General features: G+C 42.8%; 1 protein-coding gene across 5 annotated transcripts in view; it reads left to right on the top strand.

Annotated features, from left to right (window-relative positions):
* PINX1 (PIN2 (TERF1) interacting telomerase inhibitor 1) overlaps positions 1-21486 on the top strand; it is a 73991-nt gene extending 52505 nt beyond the window's left edge. For 4 of the 5 annotated variants that reach the window (XM_047759942.1, XM_047759945.1, XM_047759943.1 and 1 more), the window contains 2 exons: positions 9651-9722; positions 20641-21486. In XM_047759942.1, coding sequence (XP_047615898.1) covers positions 9651-9722; positions 20641-21111 — 543 coding nt within the window. In that variant the 3' untranslated portion in view covers positions 21112-21486. The remainder of the gene's footprint in view (positions 1-9650; positions 9723-20640) is intronic. The other variant, XM_047759944.1, reaches the window with a different exon arrangement.
* The last annotated feature ends 4620 nt before the right edge of the window (positions 21487-26106 follow it).

The raw sequence follows: 26106 nt of genomic DNA, 5'->3' as shown, positions 1-26106 counted from the left end.
AATTGTAATTAGTATGGCAAATATTTATAAATGAGCATTACTGAATTGCTTGAAGCTACCTGAAAGCATTTCTCTTAAGAAATTTAAATTTTATCGTAGTTCTTTTTAATTAGAACTATTTTGTAATTAAGTCATTTGGTTACTTTATCATTGAAACACTGTTGGATAGAGTTTGAGAATCTCGTCTTTGGTAGACTTTGGTTCTAAAGTAAAGTATTAAGGAAGAATCTGTTTGGCAAATTTGCTAGACCATAGAGATAATCTGAGAAGACGCTTAAACCCAGCCATAAATTAGTAGGATTTCACTAGTAGGCGTAAGCGTAGTTTAATATAGTTCTTGATGCTTATCAGTCATGAAATTGTAATGCTAAGTAATTCCATTGGAACCAGTTTATAACAGCCAAAAAATTCTGCTTAAAACTCAGTCTTTGGGAGTTCCCGTTGTGGCGCAGCAGAAACAAATCCGACTAGGAACCATGAGGTTGTGGGTTCGATTCCTGGCCTTGCTCAGTGGGTTAAGGATCTGGCGTTTCCGTGAGCTGTGGTGTAGGTTGCAGACCGGCTTGGATCTGGTGTTGCTGTGGCTCTGGCATAGGCCAGCAGCTGCAGCTCCATTTCAGCCCCTAGCCTGGGAACCTCCATATGCCTCGGGTGTGCCCTGAAAAAACAGAAAGACAAAAAAAATTTAAAAAATATAATTCAGTCCTTAACCTAAAGCTTTACAGGAATTTTCTCAGTAAATTTTTTCCTTCCTTCCATAATATTATGTTTATTAGGAGTCAGAGTGCTGTTAGGTCTGTTTGTTGAGATTCTGTTACTTCTTATCTGAAGCCCAGTGAGCCTCTAGGAAGTTCACTCCGTGTTTTATTTCTTCAAACAGCATTCGGCCTCTGCAAATAGCACAAGGCTGAAGTGGTTGGTTTTGTTTTGTCATCTGTTGTCCTTTGGCAGGTTTATCTTTTCTGCATCAGGAAGAATTGTTTTAAGCAGCTAGTAGCAGTAGGGACAGGCTGCCTGCAATCACTTGCCTCCCCTGACATTCGCTTGTCCAGGACTCCTTCTGTAATTCTCATTTCAACTCTTAAAATCACAGGGAGGGTCTCAGTTTTACTTAACTGCTTTTGAAGCATTTTGTGGGCTTGAACTTTTAAGTAGCTTTTAACAAGTGCTTAAACTTATGTCATGATTTCAGTATCTTAGATTTGGTGGTTTCTATTTTTCAAACAGAAAAGCTGACCTGGCGAAGGGACCTAAGTGCAGTCCTAACATTCATGTCAGTGGGCTTTCTAAAAGAAGGGGAGTCCCGTCGTGGCTTAGTGGTAACGAACCCGACTAGTATCCGAGAGGATGCAGGTTCAATCCCTGGCCTTGCTCAGTGGGTTAGCCTGTGAACTTCCATATGCCATAGGTGCGGTCCTAAAAAGCAATAAATAAATAAATGGTAGGAGGCTTTTATAGGAAATTGTTGAGTAGACTCTGAAATCAGACTTTAGAAGTCAGTAAAGTTAATTCACTTCTCTGTATCACTGAGACCTGTAAACAGAGCATCAACTTGAGATATTTATTTCATTCTTATTCCAGAGTTGTTAGTTTCAGATTGGAAATTGTTTACCTGCCTACTTGGTGAGTCTATGAAAATCTTTAAAAAAAATGTATGATGTACATTTAATTTTAGATTATCACCCTTATGCTCATCCCATCCCTTCACCCTGTTAACACGATAAATATATTATTAGGGAGGCAGTAATGTATTAAAGCATGGCAGTGGTATTGTTTTGTTTTTTAATGGACCCCAGTTACTCAGAATTGGATTAATCACAACACATGACACTTTACCATCTTTGGTCACAATTTATTTTAGACTCCTTTTTAGGGATCCATATAAGGATCTAGACTATTAGGCTGATACCTTTTTTAAATCAATGGACAAAATCAGCTGTCTACAAGTTGAAGTTACAGTGAGCCTTAAGCAGAGCCTGCTTTCTAGTCCTGTAAGTTCAGCCTAGATCCTGTAGCCTAGGCAGTATTGTATAATAGATTATGCATTAGAAGGCTAGAGGCTTGGTTACAACTCCCTCAGTTTGTAATCTCTTTGTTTGATCATTCTTTTCCTAAGAAATATTTTTTCAATTAGTTTCTTCCTTTCTAGTTACCCTAATCCAGACCCTTCCAATTCCTTGTTCTACTTAACTCAGATGTTTCTCTGTGCCGTCCAGTGGCATTGGTGCGTGGGGTAAGACACAGCTCCTGTCCACAGTCAAGTTGCGAAGTCACAGCTATACACAGTCAACTGGAGCAGAGGCCTCATGTGCTGTGCTAGAGGTCTCGGGGACATTAGTGATGTAGTGATGAATTCAGTGTGCAGAGGTTTAAAGAAGCTAACATATGTGTGGTTGCCTTAAAGGAGTAGCAATTCAGGTTGAAAGCTCTTGCAAGGAGGGAAGAAAACCATACCCACAAAAACACAGATCTTTGCAAAAGCAAAGAGCCTTGGGGGAACAATAAGCAAACTGATAGGGCTGGACTAGGGGCAAACACCCCATATACTTCTCCCCTCTGTTAAATAAATCCCAGAAATCATAACATTTCACCTGTGAATACATCAGTGCGTCAGTATACGTCTGTAAGAGTTAAAGGGCTTTTTTTTTTTTGTCTTTTTGCTATTTCTTGGGCCGCTCCCACGGCATATGGAAGTTTCCAGGCTAGGGGTCTAATCGGAGCTGTAGCCACAGGCCTTTGCCAGAACCACAGCAACGCGGGATCCGAGCCGAGTCTGCAACCTACACCACAGCTCACGGCAACGCCGGATCGTTAACCCACTGAGCAAGGGCAGGGACCGAACCGGCAACCTCATGGTTCCTAGTCGGATTCGTTAACCACTGCGCCACGATGGGAACTCCCTAAAGGGCTTTTTAAAGTGTGTATAGCTCTAAGACCATTAATGTACTCTATAAAAAGTGGTAATTATGGCACGCTATCATCAGTAAGTGTTCATAAATGCCATCAATTTTAGTTTTCTTTACAGTTCTTTGTTTAAATCAGGATCCAGTTATGGTTTACCCATAGCAATTGGTTGACATATCTTTTTTAAGATGTATCATATCTTTCTTTTCTTCTTTTCATATCTCTTCATATCTCTTTCTTTTCCTCTCTCATTTTTAGAATGAAATTTGGAATCGAAATTTTCAAATATTTACTGTCTGATTATCTGAAAGTAATAGATAAATATTTTTTTTCTTTTATTTGCCAGTTTTCAAATGAAGAGCTTCTCTAGCATTCTCTGAAAGGGACCAGTGAGTTTTCCTTTTCTATATCATTCATGGATTGAAATATATTTGTTGTATTTCAGTGTATTGCATTTGTCATCTTTACTGATGATCAATTTCCTGTCTGCCCAGTGGGAACCTCTTCAGGTTGATTCCTAAATTCATTTGATGTGACCCTGAATGGGTCATTCCTCCCTACCTAGTATAAGATTTTCTAGGCCCACCTTGTACATTTGGTGCTTCAGATTCAGAGTCACCCATTTCTCCCTGGTTCCTTTTGGTGGCAAATGATGTTTAGAGACCACAATCTGAGCAGTAGGGTTGTTCATTGCCACTAGGTTGGTCTTTGTTCCTAGGCCTGTTATGTCAATAGACTGTAATTTTTTTTTAATTTTAATTTTTTACTTTTTTGCTTTTTAGGGCCACACCTGTGGCATATGGAGGTTCCCAGGCTAGGGGTCTAATCAGAGCTACAGCTGCCAGCCTACACCACAGCCACAGCAACACCAGATCTGAGCCGTGTCTGCAACCTACACTACAGCTCATGACAGCGCTGGATCCTTAACCCACTGAGTAAGGCCAGGAATCGAATCTGCAACCTCATGGTTCCTAGTTGGATTCGTTTCCGCTGTGCCACGACAGGAACTCCATTTTTTTTTAAATGATAAAGTATGTTATGAGTTTATATACATATTGCTTCTTCAAATTTAGGACCATAATACTTAACCTCATTAATCTTTTATCTTTATCCACAGTAAGAATTCTTAGCATCTATCAATTCTAGAAATAGAAAGCATTAAAATACCCTTAACTCATTTATTTCCTATTGCATCTACAGTAGTCACAGATAACATCAATAATTTTCTTATCAAAAAAAGAAAAATAGGAGTTCCCCTTGTGGCCCAGGGGATTAAGGGTCCAGGGTTGTCACTGCAGCAGTTAAGGTCACTGCTGTGGCAAGAGTTCAGTCCCTGGCCTGGAAATTTCTGCATGCCATGGGTGCAGCCAGAAAAAAAAAATAGAATAAGAGATTTAAAAAAATTTTTTGACCAATTCTTTTTGACCTGAGGGTATACCCTATTAGGTTATGTACAGTCAAATTACAGGGTTTTGGGGGGGGGCGCGGGGTTGTGTTTTTGTTTTCTTTGGATTGAACAAGATATTTTTTTCTCTTAGTTTTGGAGGCTGAGAGGTCCAACTGCAAGTGGAAAGGCAAATTACAGTCATTTGGAATTTTGTTCTGTGAAGGGATTCAACAGGCTGGTTGCAAAAATCAAGTTCATGTGTTTCATTTTATTTTTTGAAATTGCTTTCTTAAATTTTAATTTTGTTATATATCCATTGATTGCTGATTATGTTCTCCATTTTTTTTTCCATGTTTGTGGTGCACTTTATTTTTTTTTTAATTTTTATTTTTAAAAACAATTTTTTTAATAGTTGGTTTGCAGTGTTCTGTCAATTTTCTACTGTACAGCAAAGTGACCCAGCCACACGTATACATATATACATTCTTTTTCTCACATTATTCTCCATTCATGCTCCATCACAAGTGACTAGATATAGTTCCCAGTGCTATACAGCAGCTATACAGCATTGCTTATCCATTCCAAAGGCAATAGTTTGCATCTGTTAACCCCAGATTCCCAGTCTATCCCACTCCCTCCTCCTCCCCCTTGGCAACCACAGGTCTGCTTTTCAAGTCCATGAGTTTCTTTCCTGTGAAAAGGTTCATTTGTGCCGTATTTTAGATTCCAGATATAAGTGATACTATATAGTATTTGTCTTTCTCTTTCTGATTTACTTCACTTAGTATGATAGTCTCTAGTTCCATCCATGTCACTGCAAGTGGCATTATTTCGTTCTTTTTTATGGTTGAGTAGTATTCCATTGTGTATATACACCACATCTTCTTAATCCTTAATTCTTAATTCTTCTAATTAATCTTCTTAATTTTTCTGTTGATGAACATTTAGGTTGTCTTCGTGTCTTGGCTATTGTGAATAGTGCTGCAGTGAACATATGGATGCATGTGTCTTTTTCAAGGAAAATTTTGTCCAAATGTATGCCTAGGAGTGGGATTCCTGAGTCATATGGTACTTCTATATTGAGTTTTCTGAGGTACATCCATACTGTTTTCCATAGTAGTTGTACCAATTTACATTCCCACCAGCAGTGTAGGAGGGTTCCCTCTTTTCCACACCCTCTCCAGTATTGGTTATTTGTGGAATTTTTTTTTATTTTATCTTATTTTTTTTTAAGGGCTGCACTAGAGGCATATGGAGGTTCCCAGGCTAGGGGTGGGATCAGAACTGTAGCTGCCAGCCTACGTCACAGCCACATGGGATCTGAGCCTCATCTGCAACCTACACCACAGCTCACGGCAACGCCAGTCCTTAAGCCATTGAGTGAGGCCAGGGATCAAACCCGTGTCCTCATGGATGCTAGAATGTTGGTTAACCGCTGAGCCACGAGGGGAACTCTCACGGACTTATTAATGATGGCCATTCTGACTGGTGTGAGGTGGTACCTCATAGTAGTTTTGATTTGCATTCCCCTAATAATCAGTGATGTTGAGCATTTTCTTCATGTGCTTGTTGGCTGTCTGTTCTCCATTTTTATAGCTCTTGATTTATTATAAGTTATTCTCTTCTGTTATTCGAACTTTGCACAGACCTTTCCATGGAACCCTATTCCAAAAATCTTTCTTCTTTACCTGATTATCCCACTGGTCAGACTGCACAGCTCTTACTGCTTGCACATAATCCTAAAAAGAAAATATGGTCTTATTGTAAGCAGTTTTTAAGCTTTATATGTACACATGTGGCATGATTTAGGACATGTTATTTCCCTGCCACCTTTTATTCTAAGATGGAAGAGTGATTTTTCTGTCTAGGCCTGGGAACAAAATATTCCCATTTCAATAATGGGATATCTAGAAAAGAGCTAGCCTCGTCTCCCAAAGTCACCTAGAAGACTCTTTGTTGGTAATGGAATCCTAGCTTTTCACTTCCCTACCAGGTGTCTGCCATTTTTGGTAAAAGGCAGACCATGGTAAATCAAAGATTTAGGAGAACTACTCACTTTATCCAGATCATGGCAATATCTATGTGAATAGACCATCTCAAAGTAAGTTCAGCCTAATGCTAATTCCATGGGATGGCAATGGATGTTAGACCCTAAAGGGTTCTAGAGTAAAGTATGTTTGGGAAATTCTGAAGCTCAACCAGTACCAGTTTCTCAGATGCTGATGTACATTATGAGTCAAAAGGAAGAAGAGCACAGGTTTGTTTCCCAGACTCGCTTGACCATGAATCCACCCCAGTTTTTCATAAGGCTGTGCTGGAGAGTAAGCCTGCTTTTAGATGTCACTTTACAGGATGGATGTGGGTCAGAGCAGCATGTTAACCCAAATCACAGGGAACCATTCAGCAGAGTACAGATACTGAAAGAATTCTATGAGACAGATGGCTTGGTTTCATCAGCATGAAACTGTAGCCTGAAAGAGACAGGGGACGTCAACTAACCACAATATATGGACCTTATTTGGAAACAGATTCAAATAAATTATAATAAGATGTAACTTAAAAGACAATAAAGTCAATGTGAACACAAACTAGAGAAATTTAGTGATTCTTTAATTTAGTTAAAGAATTTTTGTTAAATTTTTTGTGTGATAATAGCATTAAGTTGTAGATTTTTTTAGAGCTGTTATCTTTTAGAGACACTGAGATTTATAAAGTATATAATAGTTTTGCTTTGAATTAATGAGTAGGGTTGCTTATGTGTGATAATTGTTGAAGCTGAGTAATGGGTACATTGGGTTCATTATACTATTTCATCTGCTTTTCTACATGTTTGAAAATTTATATGATAAGAATGTTTTAAAAAGAAGGCTGCCAAGTCTGTATCACTTTCACATGAGTTGCTTAGAAATACCTGAGGCCATGACTGACATTTCCCTGCTGAATTTAGATTCTTCTCCAGAAGCTGTCTTTGTCCTGCCCCCCAAAAGACCAGGATTTCTGAAGCATAGCGTCCTTCTTGGATTCACAGGTGGGATTTGTTGCAGATTGAGCGAGGTCATCAGTGACCTCCTTCTCTATTTGGAGGAGTATCTCAGAGCCTTGTTTGTTTCTTGGCAGTATAGAAAGAGAATTGTGAGTGGCCCTTGGAAGCACAGGTTGTCTAAAGGAGGAAGCATTCTCTCCAAAGCCTGTGGTTTGTTTCCCCCCACCCCCTCCACCCCACCTCACAATCAGAACATGAACAAGCGGATCGGACTACGTGCCCAGGAGCCAGTAGCACAGAGCAGTTAGGGGCAGGGCTCAAAGCAAGGAAGGTGGTGATGGCATTCCAACCAGAAAGGAAGTTCTTATAAAAACGTCTATCCTTGTTGCTGCAGTTTTCGCAAAACGAGATGTAAAAATCTGTGTGTGTGTATTTAAGACAGTTTTATTTGGGCCACACCATTTTAAGATGTATTAAAAACCTCACCTCCTTTCTTCATTCTGCACCCTTTCCTGCCTCGCTCCCTCCAATCCCCAAGCTGCTTACACACCCAGCCCCCCTGAGGCTAGTTTAGTTTATTGCCAGTTGTGGTGCTCTCTGTGCTGGAAAGTAGCAGGAAGAGCTGATAAGGTGCCGAGGACAGAAATCTCTGGTCTTATCTCTCTCCCGCACACGGTGCCGAGAGTGCATCCTTTTCCTGTCCTCCAGCAAGAGACATAAACCGACCATCTCCTGGCAGCAAGGATTTCAAACAGGGCTTAGGGGCCTGCCTCTACTTTCTGTGAGAGCCAGAAAGGAGAAAGTGGGTCACTGCTGTTTTGAAAGTTGTTTTAGTATCAGTAAAAATGTATGTTGTCTTCTAATCAACAAGCATAATAACTAACATAATAAGACAGAAATTAAGAAAGCAGTAGAAAAGGAAAAGAAGTGAGGGCTGAGGGGAAGGGCTTCCAGAACATCCAAAGCTGTAAGTCACCAGGCTGTTTTGTTTGGTTAGACTTTTGCCAGGACATAAGTTTGGCCTGAAAGGATTAGATTTGGCTTTTTGTTTGTTGACAGATTAAGCAAATGATTTGAAGAGCTTTTGTGATAATAAGAAATTGACATATGGATGGCCCAGTGTTGGAGGAGAAGAGTGAAATATTGGCTCATTTTTCTTTCTGTCCCCTCTGTCCTGCCAGGAAAGCAGAAATAACATTCTCTCCTAGGTTTTTATCCTGTGATGTAATGAAAATAGGATGAAGAGGAACCTTCCTCTGAGTTAGAGCACAGCCAGTGGCTGGGAGCCGCCTCTTTGCTTTTCATGCTACAGTCTGAAGTGACTGTGGTGGGGACACCAGTGACGCAGGTCTAGGCATTGCTGTCTCCCCTCTGGGTCCTCTTTGGAGCCTCACCAGGTAGACCCAGAAGAGTCAGCCATACTCGACCTCATCCTCAGTCATCTGGATCCTCAGAGCGGATCTTCCTCAGTAAGACCTCTTGAGACTTTACAGTCTTGACACTTAGTTACCGTTTTGGGGAGACACTGGTCACTGGACAGTTGTCACAAACAGCCCATTATTGGAATTCTAAAAGTAACGACATCTTAAGAATTTTGCTCATTACATAATAGTAAAGGTCCAATTTTCTTCTGGAAAGCTTCTTAGTCTCCTGTCCCTGAGTGCTGTGAAATTATCTCGGCAACAACAAATGTTCGAATTGTCACAGACCCTAACAACTATGTTGTTGTTTTTCAAACGGTATTCTTAGAGCCCTAAGGGTTTGTCACAGGTGCCTCAGGGAGGCCTTTCAAGGGGGAGAGGGGTCAGGACATGAGCTGCGTTCCCCCAGCCCCACCTCAACCACAGTTCCTCTGATGTCTTACACACTGGCACACTGGCCTTCTGCTTAAGATTCCGTGCTGCTAAAACCACGTTCGAAAGAAGTCTCTGAATAGCCTTCCCTGTTGTGCAAATAATTCACTTTGAGGCCCAGAAAGGACAGTGACTTGTCCAAGTTTCCACATTCTCTCAGATGTGAGTCAGATTTTTTGGACACCCAGGGCATTACCACTTCTGCTTCAGTGAGTTCAGCTCATTTCTTTTTTTTTTTTTCCTTTGAATATTTTATACCAGTGCCACTCAAAGTGGGCCCACAGGCCAGCTCTTGACAGGACAGAAATTGAGAATAAGCCTTTAGAAACTTTTATAGTAGTGTGATATTAATTATTAGAAATTGGAACCTGTGTTTTGTATGGCTTTTTAAAATTCCATTTTTCTAGTGATTTTTTTTCCTTGGCCCACAATTTATTAGAGATTTTAAAAAGAAAAAAAAAAATGATCCTTCACCCCTGACAGTTTGGGAAGCACTGGGATATAGGGCATTGACTTTCCACAGAGGTTGAGCCATCTCCTGGATCCAAACAAGAGGCAGATCTTGCCTGAAGGAAGTTTTTTGGATTCTGACCAGGTAAGGAGGTAATATTACATCTTCTTTTTCATTAATATCTTTCTTATAAAATTATTATAGCTTGCATGAAACTAAGAGATTATATATTTAAGTGGTATATGAGGATTATATGTTTAATAACAATAATAATTTTTTAATGAACTCTTTGGAATTGTAATCTCAGTTTAATTGGCTAGAGGTTTTGTTGAATGGAGTTGTTTTGTAGTTGGTTTTCTTGTTCAGCTGCTGGGTAATTTTTTGTGGCTAGGACACTTACATGAGATCTACCCAGATATTTTTTATTTTATTCTTTTGTGGTTAGGACCATACAGGAGCCCTACCCAGACTTTTTTTTTTTTTTTTTTTTTTGGTCTCCCCCAGGACAGGAGTCTTGTCTGGGCCCTGCCCCTGGTAAATAGTAGCTACTGTAGCTTTTCAGTGGATAAGTTTATGAAGGCTGCTGGGTGACCACATCTTTGGACCTCAACCTCCTCAAGACCTTGTATTTTGAGTGTGTGTATAATTTACTTTTATTACATGACTCAATGATTTGAGAATTTTACTGAATTTACTCTTACTAAGATATCCTTGAAATGAAGTTATTTTGCCCTACCAGATTTACTCCTAGAATTTTTTTTCTTATTTTTTCTGCTTTTTTAGAGCCGCACCCTCATCATATGGAAGTTCCCAGGCTAGGGGTTGAATTGGAGCTACAGCTGCAAGCCTATACCACAGCCACAGCAACTTGGGATCCGAACTGCATCTGTGACCTACATACACCACAGCTCACGGGAACACCAGATCCTTAATCCACTGATTGGGGCAGGAGGTCGAACCTGCATCCTCATGGATACTAGTTGGATTCGATTCTGCTGCGCCACAACAGGACTCCCACTCCTAGAAGTATTTTTAAAACACTTTTGTTGGCTCCTTTAATTTCTGGGCAATTAAAGAGAGATCTATGTATGATTAATCTTGCATACAAAAACTGAGAGGACTTTATTAATAGCTTCATTCACTTAAATACTTTACCTCTCTTCTTTACAATCTTGACTTATTCCTAAGGACTTCATACTCTATTCCTTGTTTCAAAATACTAGGTTCTCTAAACACTTCAAAAGATGCTATGCTTTCTATAATAAGGAGGCTAAATTGAGTTATCATGATTCTCAAGCAGTTTTCAAGTCAGTGAAGTAAAGGTGGAAGATATAGACCCTTTGTTAGCCTCTGCTTCTGTTTTTTGAGATTCGAGTACTAGCCTTCAACTACTTATAAAAGCTGTTTGTCCTGCTTCCAGAGAGCAGGGAACAGAACCAGTTGACCCAGAATTATAAAATACAGTCAGTTTGGATTATTTTTAGACTTCATTCAAAGAAGTTGGTACCTATGTCACATAGATCATTTCTAGCTTTGGAGGAGCCTCGTTTATCTTGTAATGGCCAGTGTGTTGTGAAATGTTGTCACATGAGTCACTGCAGCTTCCCAAGCCTTAAGACCCTTCAGGGAGGCAGGAAACCTGCTCCTTTTTTCTTTGCTCTCTCTTCCCCCAGAGGCTGTATGACTCCTGTCAGTAATTCTGATGTCAGTTACTTGAGAGAAGTTGTTGCCATAGAGAACCATCCTCTTAAAACATGTTTGTATTGGCTTTTCTTAATGAGTGGTAATTTGAGCAGCTGACTAGGCAAGTGGAAAAAAAAATGAACTTTGTTAGCGTTGGCCTTCATATGAGGAATTTGGCATTATTTGTATTTCTCTGCTGTTGTCCAGGGAAAAGCAAGATATTCTGTCCCTTCCAGTTCCCCATTATCTTCTCTGAGATGTCCAGTGCATTTATCTGAGTCGGTAAATTCCAGGCAAAGTTCTAATTCCTAACACCAGAAAGGTGCATGCCTGCTTATAGGGGGTGTAATGTCACATTACATCGTAGCCAAACGTTTTCCTTGTCTGCTGGAAATCATAGAGCAGGTGGCAGCCTCTGAACCACTCACTAGAATAATTCAGGAAGTTAGCAAGAGACCGAGGCTGAGAATTTCATCAAATCCAAAGCCTCCAACTCTGTGTGTGTTTGGAGGGATGGGTACTTCACATGTATCTGACATTTCCAAAAAGCATATTCTACTTCATAATAAATTTGTTTATTTAGCAAATATTTGCTTAGCACCTATTATGTTTACTTAAATAGCAGAGAATAAAAACACACTTTCACACACTTTTTTACTCATGAAATTCAAAACTTATTTTGGACATTGATATTTGAAATTCATATAATTTTCACATGTCATGAAATAGTCTGCCTTTGATTTTTTTTTTTTTTTTAGGGCCAAACCCACAGCATATGGAAGTTCCCAGGCTAGGGGTCAAATCGGAGCTGCAGCTGGAGGCCTCCATCGCAGCCACGGCAACATGGAATCCAAGCCAGGTCTTTGACCTACACCACAGCCCATGGTAATGCCAGATCCTTAACCCACTGAGTGAGGCCAGCGATCGAACCCGCATCCTCATGGATACTCGTCAGGTTCGTTAACCGGGTTGCTGAGCCACTACAGGAACTCCTGATCCCCCCCACCCCCCACCCCAACCATTTAAAATGTAAAAGCCATTCTTAGCTCTCAAGGTGTACAAAGGTCAGCAGCATCAAAGGTCAGCAGCATCCAGACTTGGCCCTTGGGCCATACTTTCTAACCCTGTTCTGTAGAGAGCCTTTCTGGAACCCTTGCTCAGTGGGCTTCGAATACAGGCAGGCCATGGGTTCCTGGAACCTGTTTGCTTGAGCAGGTACATACTGTGCACACAGGGTTGAGTTGCTGCATGATTCTGGTTCTCTTGTTGTTGTCCTTGTTGTTTAATTTTTAACCCCTCTTCAAATCAGAACCTCCCTTCAGTCAGTGGAGTCTTTCCCTTTTTTTTTTCTTTTTTTCTTTTTTTCCTTTGTTCTTTTGTGGTTAGCACACTTTTGTGGTTAGCATATGGAAGTTCCCAGGCTAGAGGTTGAATTGGAGCTGCAGCTGCCGGCCTATACCACAGCCACAGCAATGCCAGATCTGAGCCACATCTGTGACCTGCACCACAGCGCACAGCAACGCCAAATCCTTAACCCACTCAGCAGGGCCAGGAATCAAATCCTCATCCTCATGGATACTAGTCAGATTCTTAACCCACGACGGGAACTCCATAGTCAGTGGAGTCTTGTATTTGTTTTTGACTCTTGTGACCTTTGCTGATATTGAAAGTGATTGTTTCCCAGGCAGATTCCATGATGCTGGTTATTTCTGAAACTTTATGTGTTTAGCCTAACTCCAGATGTGAGTGAATGACATCTTGAAAAAAACCTGATTTCACACTTGTATAAACTTCTTGTGAGTACAAAAATAGCTCTTTGTCAGTAAAGCACTGAATGTTTTCAATAGTGTGGAAACCAAAGCAGTGTCATAGAAAGCAAGAAGAGAAATGCCAGTGTGCTCACACAGTCGCAGCTTTCTAACCAGCATGTCGATCACTCCTGAGATTATCCTTTAGAGGCAAAGCATTTTGATGGCTCCCTAGAATCAGCAGCTTTCTTGGGCTGGATGATCAGCTTGAGGTGGCACATGGGCTACATCTTAATAGCCCACTGCAGGGGCTTCTAGTGGAACTTTTAGCCAAGTGTTTGTCTTCTCAGAACAAGCTCCTGCCTCTGCCTCTGATATAATCTAGTCACTCCGTTGCTTTCCATCTCTTCTTTTGATGGCAAGAGTAGTTAACCCAGGCAGGTTCAGCCTTTCCCACATGATGCACGTGACAGTTCCCATACAACACAGCACCTCCCTTTTTTCTGATTTACCTAAACTTCCAGAAGGTGACATGATAAAATATGAAATAATAGACCTGTGGAGATGTACATGGATCCTTTGAGCTCTGCATTGCTCAGAGCCACAGGGAGGAATTAGCCACTCACACTGCAGGGGTACCTATAGGGGTTAGCAAAGCAGTTTGCACTGTGAAGCAAGGTGGCATCTGCTTAGAAGGGCTTGGTTTCATCTGGATGGGAGGAGTATCCCTGCAAAATGCTGGCCCCACTCTTTCCTTCTCACCCTTCCAAGCCCCTTCTAGTCATTAGCCCTGCTTGGCGTGCAGGTGAAGCTGTGCTGACAAATACAGAGCTCTGGGGTATTTGGGGTTCAGCGGGGCTGTGATCTGCCTGGGGTTGGTGTCTTGTGCTTTCCTGGAGCACATTTGTGCTCATGAGAGAAGCTGTGCTGAGAATACAAATCAAATAAAAATGGTTTCTGCCCACAAGAAACTTAAAATTTCCTTGGAAAGATGCTTACAAAGCAAATTATGCAAAACCAGAAAGTAGAAGTAATTAACTGCTAGTCACAGGTAGTAAACAGGAGAGGATATCCCACAGGGGACCAGCTTCTTGGAGAAGGCAGTCTGGCATGATCTTTAAGGAAGTGATACATGTGACTAGGTGTGAAGGATCTAGAAGAACATCGAAGGGAGCATAGTGGGGCAGGGGGCTCTTGGCGAAGGGTTTCTTGCTCACACGCACCAGCATCTGCTTCCTCTCAGCACTGCCCTCATCCTGACAAGTCATGAAGTCACTTCAGATCTGAATTCATCACCATCCTAAATGGACAGGTACAATTCCTACTTCCCAGGACGATGTCAAGACATAATTTGTGTTTGTCAGAACCGTCCTGCTGAAAAGTTTAGAAAAAATACAAAGTGTCTTTTCAAATGACTCACTTGGCAAGCTTTGTCAGCCCATCACAGACTAATCCAGCACAAGCTGACAACGGACAGGCTGGGGTGGGAGTGAGCATGTTTTCATCATGAGCGTAGTTATCAGAGCTAATGACCCCAACTGCCAAATCCATTACCCTTGAACTCTGGATGTCTACTTTTTCTTTTGACAAGAAAAGTCCACTGCACGATTAATTACTGTTGCAGCCTAATCTCAACATGGAAATCAACAGGCTTCAATCGTCTTGTCACTTAAGATCAGCAGGGACATGTGAGAATGGCTGATGAGCTAAAAGGTTTTGCCTCTGAAACCTCATCACTGGACTGTAGACTTAGCCTAGTGGTTAAGATTTTATGCCTATGGCTTACCTGCCCCTGACACCTCACTAAATTCTCCGTCACTGCAGTGTCTCCTGGCCCCCAAAGTTCTAGCACACTTCTGAGAGTACTCAATGGAAGCCTCTTTATTTGGGCATTTTACTGCTAACAAATCTCAGCATACATGTTTGAGTGACCCCGAGGCCTGGGAACCTAGAAGAGCTGGGGCACATGGCTTGCTGAGCTGCAGATCCTCTAGAGGGAGCACCTCAGAGAAGCCAAGGACAAGTGCTAATTCTTTAGACATTGAGAAAAGGTGACGTGCATCTCTCGGGCACTTGCACGGTGGTGGTGTATTATACCTCAAGTCTTACGGAGTGCTCTCTGCAAGGTTCTGTTTCCTTTGCGTCCTCCCCCCACCCCCACCCCATTGTAATTCAAAATCACCAGAGATAGGCTTAGGCCTTAGGTGCTCCAGCTCTAGTCATGGTACATGGTGTATGTGTGGCTGTGGACCCCTAGAGAAACCAAGACAAAGCGAGTTAGCAGTGGAAGGGACTGCATGCCACACCAAATGACATGGTGTGGGACGTTCCTGGCGGAAGCTGTCTGAAGCCTATCCAGGGGGCAGTCTTGCCTTAGGTGGGAGGTTGGACTTGGATTTTGCTTCCTGCTTTAAAACCTCACACTTGGCCAAGTTAATTTACATGCCAGCTTGACAAATTATAGAACTATTAAGCCTGGCTTCAGGCTATTTTTTATCTATATGAATTACAAATTAGGTAATAGAGGTTTCTTTTCTGTTTATAAAGTAATATCTATTTCCGGTGGCATTTTTGTTATGAATGAGGTTTTAGCATCAGTTCACGCTGCCTTCTGAAGTTGAGCATAGACGAATTGATGTGTACTTCAGTGTTTGGCTGATTCCTGAAGAGAGGGGAACAGCGACAAGTGGGTCTGTGTGACAGACGGGAAGGCAGGATGCTGTAGCAGAGGCTGTGTCTGGCAGCCTTGGGCCAAATCCCACTTCTGCCAATTCCCCCATCAGACTTGAATGTTAAGTGCTTTGGGGCTGAGTCTCTACTTCTGTAAAGGTGAGGTGACACATGATATGTGACTGCCACGCCGCAGGCATCCAGGAAATGATGGCCTCTTTCTTCAGTGCACTGACTGTGAGCGCTCTAGGATCCAGGGGCAGCCCCTCAGGGCTCTTCTGGCTCTAAGGCACTGAGGTCCTGTGAGGTGGGGAACTGGCCCTCCTGGGTGCTGACCCACAGAGCACTTATTGACTGGATAGAAATTAAGGCCCTTGCTGTCATTTGGGAAAATCGATCGTCAATTTTTTTTTTTTTAAACACATGCTACACACGCTAAAGTTCCGAAAGAAGTGAGACTGTGAGGTTGTCTGAGAACAGGTAAGATTAACCTGTGAAACAGTTTTTTAGAACAACACAAGAAACTGTTTCTTTTTCTGTTCTTTTAAAAGGTAGCTTCTAAAATGTATGGGAAATGGTTCAAGATGGACCTTTGGGTCTTTCTTTTAGTTTAAAAGGCAGTGCAATAGTGGCTGTATTACCGATTTAAGGGGAGATCTTTTCAGCCGTTTTGTCGGTTCCCTTACCGTCTCCCCTCACCGTCTCCCCTCCTCACTGACTGAACTCTGCTTTGGAAAGCTACTTCGCCTTGGGCGCACTGCTTGCCTTGGATACACACAGCGCCATGGGACACGTCCCTGCCCCAGCTGGGTGAGGAGACCTTTGAACGGACGGGACATCATGGTCAATAGAAGGGTGGGGGCAGTGGGGGCGTTCCTTGGAGAAACTCTCCTTCACTGTGCCCAGTGAAAGCCTGCGCCTCTCCTCGTGTAGGCCGTGACTGACAGCCAGTCCTTGTCCTGGCTTTCGAGCAGAACTTAAGGGATCTGAGACTGTGGGGCAGGAAAGCTGAGGAGAGAATGCAGGATGTCCATCCCAGGAGCCACCACACTCCCAGTCGTGCCAGGAGCCGGAGAGCCTCTTCCTTGGAGAGCACAGGGTCAGGGCAGGAGAAGGATCAATGTGGATGGTCAGGCCCAGGGATATGCATAAAAAGAGAACCTTCAAAACCTTAAGTACAAAATGGGAATTTATTGGCATTTTAAAAGTTCCAGCTTCTTACCTTCTTCCACCCTTTTTTAGGAATAGTAGGATGGTTTCTAGGACTTAGGTTTAAAATAGATTCATATTCTAGTTTTTTGGATTTTTTTTTTTGCTTTTATATCAATTTTTTAAATGAATTCTTATAAATTATTCAGTACAAAATAGTATTTGGCCCTTTTGGCCTTCCCGAGTGTTGTTACTAGATCTGCTCTTGGGCTGTATGCTTTCTTACAGGTGGTGTAAAAATGCTTTTTTATCAATAGGCTTGTAGGTACATTGATTTCACTTTTGCATCTTGGCTTGACAGCTGGGGTGATGGTCTGTGAGCCGAGCTCATCCTGCCACCTGCTTCCACTGCCTGGCTGTCCCTCCTCTGGTCTCTGGTGTCATAGAGGAATGTCCAGCCCAAAATCAGTAAATTCTAGGCTTTCAAGTGTCCTTAGAAGTCATCTAGTTTAATCTGCTTATTTGACTTGATTAGAGATAACTGAGACCCAGAGAGCTTATGGGATTTACCTAAGGACCTCCATTAGTTAATAGTGGGAATTGGAATTTTTTCAAAAGAGGTTTCATAAATCCCTAAGCTTAAATCAAATGTTCCGTAAGTAAGATCATTAGTTAACCATACCTTCCTTGGTGGTATTTGTATGGAACAGAAAGTTTTCACGTTATTTGTAAATTTATTTTACTATAGTTTTTAGAACACTGTTAGCAAATTAGGATTCTCAAAGTTTATGAAGTAATGATAGTCACATTCAGTATTACAGATTTTTGTTTTGTGAGATTGCATGATGTGTCGACTGGGAGTGTGAGAAGATGCAAGCTGTCGCTATTTCAGAATATTCAAAAGTAACTACCTGGTGCTTTTCTCAGTACCTGTTCACTTTGAAGTAGAGATCAGATATGAGAAGTATTAGTTTTCTTGAAAAGGTGTACATTTTTCATATTCAAGGCCAAGAATATAGAAACAGGGATTGTGATCACTGTAGCAAACAGTGATTTATAAAATGATTTATAAAATCATTAAGATCTGAGCTTATAATATATGAGTCCTGGGCATTGCTCCTGCAAGAATCAGATTTGCAACCTGTTCCTCCTTTGTTTTTAAAACAGATTCATTCCCAGAATGTGGGAGGCTGCCCCTGGCGTTCACCGGCTCTCCCCAGCAAGTCATTGTTTGGCCTCCACTGTCCTTGGGATAAATAGGGTTTGGGTGCTGGCACCGCTCTAGCTTGTCTCCATGCTCTGCTGAGCTTGGTGTGCAGTGGCCCATGATTATTGAAATCCTTATCACCATAGGAGGTGATTATGAGCGTAGTTATTTTCTAGGATTAGAAAGGCCCACTGAATTCAACAAGTGACTCAAAAAGATCTTATATTTTCTAGTAATTAAAAGTGTGATTAATACCAGTAATTAATTCCTGTGATTTAACTGTTAAAAGAAGGAATTCAGAAGGTAATAAATAGGTAAACAAGGTAAGGAACCTCAGGATATGACTTGAATTTGAGTTCCAAGACACAGATACACTCCAGAGGCATTGGCCCACATAAGACAAACGCCTTTAATACTGTGAAACTAAATGAGACCTATTTTATATAAACAGGCCACCTTCACAGAGAATTGCTGTGTGTGGCTGTGTGCCCTTCCTTACATGGAAGGCAGGACCTTTCTGTCCATCCGACAGGGATTGGCTAGGATCAAGAAAGCCTTGAGAAGATTTTTTATTCTGCTATGCAAAACTTCAGCTCCTTTTCAACATCTCAGGAACTGCAAGGCAAAGTGACCTTGTTTTTGTCTCCTATGGCCACTATTTTTAAATGTTTTTCAAAATTACCTCATGGGATACAAGCCAAAGCTGAATATTGATAGATAACACTTTAAAAGCTCAGTTGGTTTATTCCACATGTTCTGCATTTTACCTTTTGAATTTTTTTAAAAAAACTACCTGATTTTGGAGTTCCCGTCGTAGCGCAGTGGTTAACGAATTTGACTAGGAACCATGAGGTTGCAGGTTCGATCCCTGGCCTCGCTCAGTGGGTCGAGGATCTGGCGTTGCTGTGGGCTGTGGTATAGGTTGCAGATGCAGCAGCTCGGATCCCATGTTGGTGTGGCTGTGGCGTAGGCCAGTAGCTACGGCTCCAATTAGACCCCTGGCCTGGGAATCTCCATATGCTGCAGGAGCGGCCTTAGAAAAGGCAAAAGATGAAAACAAAAGAAAATACATGGATCAAGAGTTCCCATTGTGGCTTAGAAGGTTAAGAACCCAACATAGTGTCCATGAGGATCGTTATTCAATCCCTGGCCTCGCTCAGTGGGTTAAGGGTCTGGCATTGCCACAGTCTGTGGCATGGGTCAGAGATGTGGCTCAGATCCACTGTGTCCATGGCTGTGGCATAGGCCTCATCTGCATCTCCGATTCAACCCCTAGCCCGGGAATTTCCATATGCCGCAGGTGCAGCTATAAAAAGAAAGAAAAGAAAAAGAAAATACATGGTCCATTTATATGTGTTGGTTGTAATGAAGTTAACTGCACAAGCAGAGCTTTGCCCACCCCATTCAGAATAATTTGTAGACTCCCAACTTGGAAGTGGATTCATTCAGAAAGCTATTTCCCCACCCCATGAAAGAGTTGAACAACCAGTCTCTTCCTGTGCAGATAAGTGAATATGATGGAAGAGGCCAGGTAATCATGCAAACCTAAGGTTAGCATAGTTGTTTAAGAGCTTGACTATTTTATTTTATTTTTTGCATTTTGCTTTTTAGGGCTGCACCCGTGGCACATGAAGGTTCCCAGGCTAGGGGTGGAATCGGAATTGTAGCTGCCAGCCTACACCACAGCCACAGGAATGCCAGATCCTCGACCCACTGCATGAGGCCAGGGATGGAACCCACAACCTCATGGTTCCTAGTCGGATTCACTTCCGCTGCTCCGTGACAGGATCTCCAGGGCTTGACTATTTTTAAAGACGATGGACAGAGTTATTCCAGCCATTGACTTTACTTAAAGTATGGTCCTTGTATTCTTCAACCTGGAAGGTGCTTCCTTTTTCACACCCACGTTTCCATCACTGGACACAGCCACAATGGTGTGACACTAGCCTTTCATTTTTCATCCCAACCTGTTAAGTTAGGATTTTTTTTTTTTCTCAAGCCTCACAGCTGAGCATATTTACTTAAAATGAGAATGTAAACCACACTTAATCCCAGTTGTTAGGTGTGAGTGATTCCTCTGTTTGAGACAGCAGGGACACAGCCTTGAGTATGGTGTTCACACTGTGGGGGGATGGGGGGGCCTCTCCCATCCAGAGGGGGTGGAAGGTTCCGTGCTCTCAGGTTCTTTCTGGGCATAGGAGGGAACACATTCCCTTCCAACCCTGCTGCCTTCTCCGGAGAGTGGCTGCCAGGGCCACACTCAGCCTTTGGAGTAAAGAAAGGCACTCTGGGCACACCAGAGTCTAGGCTGGCCCTTGGCTCCTGTTACAGGAAAGGTTAACACCTACGTGTGGCTAAGTTCGCATGTCCGTGCACAGGGACCTGAGTAATCCACGGAAAACTGAACGAGGTGTTGACAGAGTCACAGACCGGGATTTCACGGTCTTTGTTTCTGATGGGAACTCTAGGAACCTAATCACCATTTATAACATTGTTGCCAAGGAGCTGTTGGCTTGAAATTCTGGTGCCGGGTGGGGGGCTCTGAGGTGCGGGATGGAATGGTTAGCTAATGTGTAATGGGTTTTCACTCTTCTCCACACCTCAGGAGACGTCCAGCCCCGCCACTCCAGAGGGGACTGACACCTCCACCACGACCACCAGTGCCTTCACCATCCATGAGTACTTTGCCAAGCGCATGGCAGAGCGAAAGAACAAGCTGCAGGACACCGCTGAGGGGCCAGGTGTTTCAGAGACCCCCCTGCGGAGCAAAAGGGGAAAGAAGAGAAAGAAAGAGGCGAAAGACAAAAGTGTGGAAAACGGCACCCAGCCCAAGGCCAAGAAGAAGAGAGCCCGAGCTGAGTGGCAGCTCGGAGACCCTGGCAGGGACGAGAATTCTGGTGTCTCCGCTGAGGACGGAGAGGATAGCAGGGAGGTACTCAGTGACCAGGACTTTCCCCTGAAGCCCAGAAGAAGGAAAGAAAAGAAAAAGCTACCAAAGCCGGTTGAGGCAGCAGTGGCCAGTATGCTAGATGAAACGCCAGTGAAAAAGAAGAAGAAAAAGAAAGATTCTGAGTAAATCTCTGAGCCAGGGCCTCCCGACCCCTCTGCCACCGGGGCTGCCGCGCCAGCTCCTCAGGCTCAGTCAGCAGGGCTCCCAGGCGCACAGTCCCCGACATGCCCGGCCCCTGCCGTGTCTCGCCCTCGCCACATTGTCCCACATCCCATTCCCAGAGCTGCTTAATGTTCCAAGTCATGGCCCTCATAAACAGTACATTTCTTTTAGACTCTGAAACCTTCATGAACTGTGTTTCTTCATATTCGTGTGTGTGTGTGTGCACGCACGTGTGTGAAGGTCCACCACAGTCTGCATTTGCTCTTTACTTCCTTTGGTAACAATGAACTGTGCTTCCTTCTGAAGGACTTCGTCTAATTAAAGGATTAAGAGGCAATAGTTTGGATTCAGATAGTCCTTTCTGTTCTATAGCCAACCAAACATTTTTGCCAAGTCGGTATTACATGATTACATTCCCAAATCAGAGTTGGTTTGATTTTTTTTTTCTTTTTTTCTTCTCTAGGCCACCCTTGTGGCATATGGAGGTTCCTAGGCTAGGGGTCCAATTGGAGCTGAAGCTGCCAGTCTGCACCACAGCCACAGCAACACTGGATCTGAGCCGCGTCTGGGACCTACACCACAGCTCACAGCAATGCCAGATCCTTAACCCATTGAGCAAGGTCAGGGATTGAACCTGCGTCCTCATGGATGCTAGTCAGATTCGTTAACCACTGAGCCACGATGGGAACTCCTGATTTTTTTTTTAATTGAAGTATAGTTCATTTACAGTGTTATGCTACCTTCAGAAGTACAGCAAAGTGATCCAGCCATACATACATATATATCTTTTTTTTTTTCAGGATTTTTTCTGTTATAGATTATTACAAAATATTGAGTATAGTTCCATGGTTTGGTTTTGATAGGCAATTTGTGGCCCGCTCTCCCCCTAAGCAGTGGTGTCCATATATTTTGAGGTCTTCTCCCCAGGACTACAATGTTTAAGAAGTGAACTGACTTTCTAGCTCTCATAGGAGGCCTCTTGCAGTTCCTCAGTGAGAGGTGGTCAGATTATTTCCCTTTGGTGTTGTTGAGGACAGACCCCTGAGAGTGGCCTTCTCCTTATCTGGAACAATCAGGAGAGCCTCAGAAGGTTTAAAAAAAAAAAAAGAAAAAAAAAGCTGAGACTCCCTTCACTTATGAAATTAATTTTGTTTAGATTTGGCCCACCTTGTGATGGTTCTTAAAAGTATAAATATTTCATAAAGAGTAAAAGATACTTTCAGTCTTGCTCACACCACATGGTATCACCTCCCCTGTTTATCCTGCCGCTGCCACACCCTGGCGTGTCTCCCTGGGAGCTGGTTAAACTCTCCCCCTGCGGCTTTCCCCGGAAAACTGCAGGCACCTTCACACTCAGAATGAATTTTATAAAAAAAATTTGCTGAAGATTTAAATTGTTTCCTCTCTATGCTATTCTTTGCTGTCTTGATCTCTTCTTTCTCATCCTTTTGCCATTTTTCTCCCTCTTCATTGCCCCCCCCCCCACTTTATTTTCACTTCCCGGTTTCCTCTTACCCTCCTTCTGACTGCCTGTTCCCACTCCTGCTGCCGCAGGTGGCCTGCTCCTGATAGACCTTTCAAGGGCCAGGGGTGTGTGGCATGTGGGCGGGCTGTGTGCTGCCCTCCGCTTGATTCGTAGATGCTACTGGATAACAGAAGGAAAACTCACCACGATCTGATGAGCTTTTGCCCTTGATTTTAACTCTGGGGGTCATACATACATTAGATACAAAAACATGGCCCTGAGATTCTTAAAACTGAGAAAATATATGAAGATGGTTTTGTTTTTAGTCTCCTGAGAATTCTGAATGGTGCTAATTGTTTAAAAGGACAGGCACAACCTAAAGAGAAAATTCTTATGAATTCAGAGCCTGGGGTCTTAGTTTCTGAGTTTTATTGTGGCCCTCAGACTTCGGAGGCCCAGGCAAGGTCCAATCTAGTGAAGCACCCAAGATTTTTAAAGTCACTTTTCTTCCCAGAGGGCACATGCCCAAGTTACCTCTGCTCCTGCTTGTCCTATCTTGTATGTGAAGCTGGAGTTCCAGAAGAGGGTAGGCTGTGTGAAGCCTAAAGGGAATTATCTCTAAAATCCATATGTATATAGACTGGGTTTTGTTTGTTTTTTGCGTTTCATTTAACTTTGTCAATTAAAATAAGAGCCAGGAGACTATACTGAATTGTGTGCAGGCGGAAACACATGAGCCTATAGGGAGCAGACGAGGTGCCTGTAGGTCTGATGGGGTGAAGACCAGAGGAGGGAGGTGCTGAGGCAAGGTCCTGGAGCTGAGATGCCAGCACAGTCCTGTCGTGAGACTCTCACAGAGGAAGCTTGTAGACGGTGATGATTCTTACTTTAATGGGCTGCAGAAAGGATTCCTCAATTATTTTAATCATCAGGTGAGTATAGCCTGAGAAAAAGGCACATGTTCAGCCAAGAGCAGACAGTGGGGGCATTGGCTTTGCATGGCACAGAATCTATTTTCTCTAGAAATACTCAGCTTTCGTTTTTCCCAAGTGTCTCTTTTGTCAGGCCTTTTAGTTTCCTGGATCTCAGTGGAACACAGAGCAATGAAACACATGCTCTCTGCACACTTGTATTTCCTAGGCATGATATTTCTTAAAGTGTTAACAAATGAGCTGTTTTTTTGTCTTAAGTTATCTCATTCTTTGAAAATATGCTAATTCTATATTTTTCAGTGCTTTTCTTGGCATCCTTCAGTTTTAAGAGGGAAGCAGGTTTCCAATTTATCCAATGGAGAGGGTCTTGAATATTGACTCGTAGTGCCCTTCTTTCCTTTTCTGTTAATTGTAATAGACAGTAGAACTGTATGCAGTTTGAGGTTGCTGACCTGTTCCAAGCACTTTTTTTAAAATTTATTTTTATATTTTTGCTTTTTTAAGGCTGCACCTTTGGCATATAGAAGTTCTCAGGCTAGGGGTTGAACTTCATTGAAACTGCAGCTGACGGCCTGCGCCACAATCATAGCAATGCCATATCCGAGCCGCAACTGCGACTTAGACCACAGCTCATGGCAACACTGGATTCTTAACCCACCTAGCAGGGCCAGGGATCGAACCCACATCCTCATTGATACTAGTCAGGTTCTTAACCTACTGGGCCACAGTGGGAGCTCCCCAAGCACTTTAAATAAATCCATTCATTTAGTCTTCAAACAACCGAGTAAGATAACCATTATTGTTATCCCCTTTTACAGATAAAGAACCTCTTTTGATTTTTATGACTAAATTTATGCTGCTTTCAGAGAACCAGCTATCATTGGCCCCCTTCTCTACCCTGACCACAAACCCGTGCTTTTTTATTGGCACACCTGGTTTCTCCTGTCTTTATAGCAAGATTGCTAAAGAGAATTATCTGTTTATTGCTCTTGCTCTTACTTGACATGTCACTGTTACTTTTAAATGGGAATATATTTGAAAGCACCTGGTGAACTATAAAGAGCTGTATGGTGAACTTGAGTTACTAGTATTTATATGAACTGTACAAAATGGTTTCAGATACACTGCAGCTTAGAAATTCTCAATGGATATTCCCTTCCAAAGTGGTCAAGAGTTCAGTGGGAAACTGGGTGAACAACTCTGCTTGGTAAAACCTCTTTGCCAGTCTCTGAAACAAAGATCGGGTTCCTTCCAATTTGTAGAAAATATGGATGCTTTTGAAACCAAAGCAAGTATTTGTTTCATGCCATGGTGCATATCTCTGCTTCTCTCCTCACCTGCTAGCTGACTGGCAGGAGCAAGTTGGGACCTGTGTTTTTTTAGGAACAGCATCAGAGAAACCTTTCAGCACTGGTCTCCCAAGTGATCTCAGCTTCTGGACCAGCAAGCAGCGCCGTATTTAGATTTGAGTAAGAACTTCTCCATTGCTACCCTGTTTACCTTGCAGGGTTCTACAGCCACTGCACTTTGGAGCCTGTTGCTCTGGCATGTGGAGCTGGGGAGGTCAGATTGGGTGCTCTGATACCTGACTTTATAGCGCTCAGTTATTAATGAGCAAATTAGTGTCATGTTCTAATAAAGAGGATGACTAGACTCATTGCATGGAAATAGACTCTGCAGTTAGGAAATACTGGCTATGCTAAAAGGACACGCACAAAGCCTTAATGGGAGCAGTCAAGGAGGCAGAGAGGTGGCCCATGGGAAAGAGTAGGTGGGATCAGGGGTGCTGGGGTTGCCAGAGCATGGTGGCTGCAGGGTTCAGGCCAGCGCACACGTGCCCACCGAGTGCTTTCCTCTTGCCTGAGCTGAACTTTTGTGCAAACACTAGCAGTCAACGTTTAAGGAAAACTACAGTGAATTATTTGACCAAAGGAAGAATTCTATAACCAGTTACATAGTAAATTTTCTCTAAGGATTTCCTTAGAGAAAAGTACATGGTTGCTGAAAAATGGTTGTTAGTTCTAAAAACATTCACTGAGCCCCAACTGCAGACTGAGCCCAGGCCAGTTCAGGATGGAGAGACAGATAGATGCATGACAGGGTCTACCCACCTTAAGACCTGCCAACTTGGGTCATTTAGAACAGACTGCCAGGAGTTCCTGCTGTGGCTCAGGGGGTTAAGAACTAACTAGTATCCATGAGGATGCAGTTTCGATCCTTGGCCTCGCTCAGTGGGTTAAGGATTTGGCGTTGCCATGAGCTGTGGTGTGGGTCGCAGATGCAGCTCGGATCTTGCGTTGCTATGGCTGTGGCGTAGGCCAGCAGCTGCAGCTCTGATTCAACCCTTAGCCTAGTAACTTCATATGCCAAGGGTACAGCTATAAAAAAGAAAATGTGAAATGTAGCCAGGCCCTACACTGGCTGGATGGTGCTGCATCTTCCGCATTCATATGGGTGTTAATCAAGTTGGGTGACAAGCTGTGAGAACGTCTCTGCTAACTCACTCGACTTGAACCTGAGGAGTGACTTTCTACTAAAATCTCCCTCTTAGCACATTTCTAA

The sequence above is a fragment of the Phacochoerus africanus genome, chromosome 15 (genome assembly GCF_016906955.1).
Source record: "Phacochoerus africanus isolate WHEZ1 chromosome 15, ROS_Pafr_v1, whole genome shotgun sequence".
NCBI lineage: Eukaryota > Metazoa > Chordata > Mammalia > Artiodactyla > Suidae > Phacochoerus > Phacochoerus africanus.
The sequence above is the reverse complement of the archived record's forward strand: the minus strand, read 5'-3'. Positions and strand labels throughout refer to the sequence as shown.